Source organism: Agrilus planipennis, unplaced genomic scaffold (genome assembly GCF_000699045.2).
Source record: "Agrilus planipennis isolate EAB-ADULT unplaced genomic scaffold, Apla_2.0 scaffold239, whole genome shotgun sequence".
Taxonomy (NCBI): Eukaryota; Metazoa; Arthropoda; class Insecta; order Coleoptera; family Buprestidae; genus Agrilus; species Agrilus planipennis.
In genome coordinates this window covers 55,436-60,884 of record NW_020442381.1, presented here as the reverse complement: position 1 = coordinate 60,884, position 5,449 = coordinate 55,436, and the positions used below count along the sequence as shown (strand labels likewise).

Genomic DNA, 5,449 nt, shown 5'->3' with positions numbered 1-5,449 from the left:
TTTGATAAAGTGTAGCCTCTGTATCAATTAATATTTAATGGCAAACATCACGATACTTTGAAAATTAATAAAATAAGTTAATACATAACATATATTGACAAAAACTATACAAAAAATAATTTAAGATGTGACCTCTATTGGTAAAAAATTCTCCACCTCTTCTCTAGGTCATACAGCTCGATACTGAACTGAAACATTCTTCGGAAAATATTTCGGCTTGAAATAAAAGACAATAGCGATGCCTATAAGTGGGAACCAATCATCATTGTTCTTCGACTGGCCGCACGCACTTCCAGCTTGTGACAGCTTTAAAACTAAATTTAAACTTTTGGGTGTTTCATTCCAACCAATTACTAATGCTAATAGGCGAGCAGTTCTTCCAAACTACGCCGGAAGGCCCTCTTCAGTCTGTTAAGAATCATGGGAATGGAAGAGTGATGGCGGTTAGGGTAAGAAAAATAAAACAGACGAAATGAAAACAGAAGAAAGTGAAATATTATCTGTGGATTGTATTACTGCCCCAACATTTGCCTGAGTGATCCAAAAAAGTCACAGAAAGGCATCGACCAGGGCAAACATACGAAATCGAACCATTGTCCTCCCGAATACTAAGCAATTGTCTAAACTTCTAGGTCATGCTGATCGGTATGATAACTATCAACATACACTAGTCAAATACCTCAAACTTACGCTACCCCACGTCTTACACGAATCCGAAAATTTATATTATTTGTTTTATGTGTTCGTACTTGATGCCATCCAAACTGTAGCGATACGGATGATACAGTCTAAAATTTTTACCATTCAGTTACAGCGACACATTGAGATACGTCTAACAGGCTCTTTAAAAATAACCCTGTATAGTACATTTTTTAAATGACAGTCTTTTATTAATGTAATTTAGTATGCCACTTACCTACTTCACCACTTAAATTACTTTATTCTAAACTAAGCTATTGATCATAAATTAGTAAAAAAAAATGTCACCCTAATTATGGCTTAACTTAACTTCGGTATATTTTATGTATACTTACCACCAAGTAAAAACATAAATTTATTTGCTTTAACGGAAATAAAAAGGAACTGCAGTACTTATTTTAAAAAGTTCTATTTACAATTAACACAATTTTAAAAGTTAATAACAATAATCACTGCTATGGTTTCAACTTGTTAACAATCCATGGTACAAAATCGTTAATTTTGGTGTAAATGCCTGGCCATCCGGCTGTTCCACAGGGCGATGGGCCAAAAGAGACCAATCCAAGGGCATACCAATTGGCATCGGCATTAGCATTCTTATAATTTCCCATCAAAGGTCCTCCGCTATCGCCCCTACATGAGTCTTTACCCGATTCACCCCCTGCACACATTTGAGTGGGACCGAGTTCTATATCTGCATTGCGATACACTTCAGCGCAGGTTGTTATCCTCTTTACAGGAACCTGAATATTATTAGTGGGAAAATAAAAAAATTAGGTATGTGGAAGCACTTATGTACATGCAATATGAGTTGTACTTTTTATTTACATATTTATTTAACCGTTATATGCTAGGCAACAATTATTATGTATTTATTTGAGGAGCAACTTACGTCGCATTCTGCTCTTGCAATTTCTATTGTATACTAAAATTTTACTCTCAGCCCGCCAAAAGAAGTACAAGCTCAATATCCATGGATATTTATTGTACAGGGTGATTCAGAAAGGACTTTACAACTTTGAAAAGTCATATAAATTTATATAGAGGACCTACAAAGCTAATTGTAGTGTCAGTTTGTAGGAAAACATATCAAGTTTTAATTCAGGTAGTTCGCTAGTACCGAATCGCATCGTAACGAGCGCTAGCGGCAGTTGCGTCAAAAATGGCTGCCTTCACTGCACCCAAGCGCACTAGTTATATGTTTTAGTTTGAAGAATCTAAAGATCCTCCTAGTATGCCTAAAATTTATGAGTAACAAACATACTTTGTAGAAACAGGGTGCCCAGTAAAACATAAGAAATCATCAGGTCATCTAAGGACATCTGACGAAGTCGTTGAACATATTGAGCAGGTGAGACAAAGTTTTGTCAACAGCCCTACGAAATCTACCCAGCGTGCTGCACGTTCCGCAGACGACTGTTTAGCATGTGTTGAATACATATTTGCATTTGAAACCGTACAAATTTATTATTGTATTATTATTGTTTATTAAAGTTGTAAAGTCCTTTTCGAATCATCCTGTATTTTACCTTCAATTTTAACTTAATGGGGCTGTCAGAACTGTTCTCTGTCTTTCCCCAGCCTGCGACGTACATTGTGGTACCGACAAAATCGTTATTTATAAGCTCCGAACTTGTCGGTAAGCATACTGGTTTAATGTAATCTAAAAATATAAAATTGTAATGTTAAATTATTATTGTTAAGTGGAAGTCGGTCTGTTTGTCTGTTGTCGTTAAGCTTGAGAGCGCCTAAAAAAATAGACTATTTTTATGATTATGGCATGACTCAGCCATCCTGCGAAAAATATATTTGCTCAAAATGAAGACAGACCGTCCGTTTTCCACGAAATAATCAATGAAAAAAAGGCAGTGCGAGCGTGTGGTCAGTATCTATCTCTTCAAAGCAGTACGTTTGGAGGAATAGAAACTGGTCACACGCCCGTTTTGCCGTTCTGTCTGCCAGACAGAGAGATACGTAAGGAAAAGTATACCTTCTCAGTAAATTATAGGCTTGTTCGGAAAGTCATTTCGTTTTTTTTTTGTGGAAATGAAAGACAGTTTTCGTATAATAAACAAATACTTTATTAAATTATATATTGACCGTTCTGGTCCAACACCTTTTGCCATCTTTCTGGTAGTAGCATAATTCCACGCTCATAAAATTTTTGGTCTTTGCTGGCAAAAAACTGATCGAGGAGGTTTTTGACCTCCTCATTTGAGGTGAAGGTTTTACCGTCTAAAAAATTTTGGAGTGACCGGAACAAATAATAATCCGATGGTGCCAGGTCTGGAGAATATGGTGGGTGTAGCATTGTATCCCATTCAAGCTGTAAAAGCTTTTGGCGAGTGACCAAACTTGTGTGAGGTCTCGCGTTGTCTTGGTGAAACACTACACCTTTCCTGTTGATTAGTTCTGACCTTTTCTGTTGAAGTGCATCATTCAGTTTGTCCAGCTGATGACAGTAGACTTCCGAATTAATCGTTGTGTTATCCGGTAAAAGCTCAAAAAAAACGATTCCTTTAAAATCCCACCAAACAGACAGCATCACCTTTTTTTGGTGAATATCGGCTTTGGAAATGGTTTGAGCCGGTTCATCTTTTTTGCTCCATGACCTCTTGCGTTTGACGTTGTTGTATACAACCCATTTTTCGTCCCCAGTGATGATGCGCTTCAAAAACGGATCATTTTCGTGACGTTTGAGAAGCGAATCGCAGACGTCAATGCGGCGACACAGATTTCTCTCTGTGAGAACATGGGGAACCCATACATCGAGCTTCGAGGATAATCCCAGGCCTTTCAAGTGGTCATAAACTGTTGAATTTGATAAATTTAACCTCAATCCGATCTCACGTGTTGTTATTCGCCGGTTCACATCAACTAATGCCTTTATCGCGTCTTTATCAGCTTCAACCGGCCTTCCCGAACGTGGTGCATCTTCGACATCAAAATTGCCGGATCGAAATTTAGCGAACCAGTTCTGGCACTGGCGTACTGTCAACACACCTTCTCCATACACATCAGTCAATTTCTTTCTGGCTTGAACAGCATTTTTACCCTTTCTGTAGTAAAACAGTAAGATATGTCGAAAATGCTGCTTATCGCTCTCCATATTTAAAAGGGCACCAACCAAAAACTACTGCGTAGAATTAATTGGAATTTTTCACACACAAGCCTTGCTATATGAGCTCTCAAAGCATATAAAAATTATACGGCTTAAATGTGAAGTTGGGTGCAAAAGAATACAATTAAATCCTCTGTCGGGAAGAAACGAAATGACTTTCCGAACAACCCGATAGAAACGAAATAGGTCCAAATTTGCATACATGGGAGCTTTTTTCTTTTTATTAGTTAATTACAAAAATTGTAACCCCTGTGGCGGGTCGTTGCCACTGCTATAATCTATCTCGTCTATTTCTTATTGACTTCCATAGTCCTGTGTTCACCTATTCTTTCTAATACATCATCATTTCTAACATTTTCTATTCACGTCATCCTCATCATTTGCCAATAACACCACATTTCGAAGGCTTCTAACCTTTTCTTTTCCACCGCGCCCACTGTCCATGTTTCGTGGTGAAGTTTAGTGCGTGAACGCGGATCGATAAACTAATCGCGGACAGTCGACTCGGGAACGCATTGACAAAAAGACTCTACCCTACCCTAAAGGATAGCCGATAAGTGTTGATGGCACTACATTCTGGTCAAGATGATTGCAACGCTCCTATCAACGTAAGTAATTTTGTTAAATTTTACAGTGTATTAATCAGCATTGAGAGGATGATCCTTTTTAAAAACGTTTTTGTTCAATTTTCATTTGTGATGTTATCTATCTAAATTACCTGACAACTGACTCTAAATTCATTTGTAATTGTCATATTGTCTTTTTGAATTTCACATCTACTTTACTATATAAGAAAGTTGTTATTGTTTTCCAATCTCGTTTTCTTATCATTTTAATATCTTACGCCCAGCCACGACAAAATAATAAAAACACATTATAATAACCTAATTAAAATAAACAATTAACAAAAAATCTAATGTAACCACGTGACAATATCAAACGTAAAGGATTAAATTTCTACAGAAGCACCAGATTTACATACTGAAGAGAATGTAGATTCTGATGATGAAGTCGACGAACTGAACAATTGAAATATAATTTTATTGATGTTATTATACTGATTACTTTAATCGTTATTTGTATTAAATTTTGTAATAATACAAAGTAAGTACACTTGTACTTTTAACATACAAATATTTTGTTCAAGTAATGGTTATTGCAAGATGACATGTACGTAGGTTATTGATAGATTAAAATACCAATGCCATACTAAAGAAATCGTTGACCACCTTTTCCAAAAGTAAATCTTTCGATCGAGTAGGGCGTTAATACCCAATTTTTGTTACCTATCTCCCTGTCTATCACGACAACTTTCAACATACCTACTGTGAAGAGATGAGTAATTCAGTTCAATTCTATAGATTTTCGATTTTGATACAATTTTATCCGGCTTTAGTAATTATAGCAGTCATAAACTGCTTTTAATATTATTTTCGTCATATGTGATAAAAAATGATGATTTTTGACGTGACAACGTCTTATAATTCGATGGAGCCGGCTGCACGCACGAAAAAACATGACTCATGCGGCGTTACCTCGCTCTGAGGCGTTCCATTTAAGGCTTGAAGTGCAAGCGAGAGCGCGGAACGAGCGACAAAGAGGCACAATCGGCCTCCGCGTTCGGCAGCG

General features: G+C 36.9%; 1 protein-coding gene across 1 annotated transcript in view; it reads right to left on the bottom strand.

Annotated features, from left to right (window-relative positions):
• Window positions 1-1,092: 1,092 nt before the first annotated feature.
• The window catches only part of LOC108742003 (CLIP domain-containing serine protease 2), a gene marked incomplete in the record, with an annotated part of 21,985 nt that continues 17,628 nt past the window's right edge, over window positions 1,093-5,449 (bottom strand). Inside the window, 2 exon segments of the mRNA XM_018477005.2 lie at window positions 1,093-1,442; window positions 2,229-2,362. Coding sequence (XP_018332507.1) covers window positions 1,155-1,442; window positions 2,229-2,362 — 422 coding nt within the window.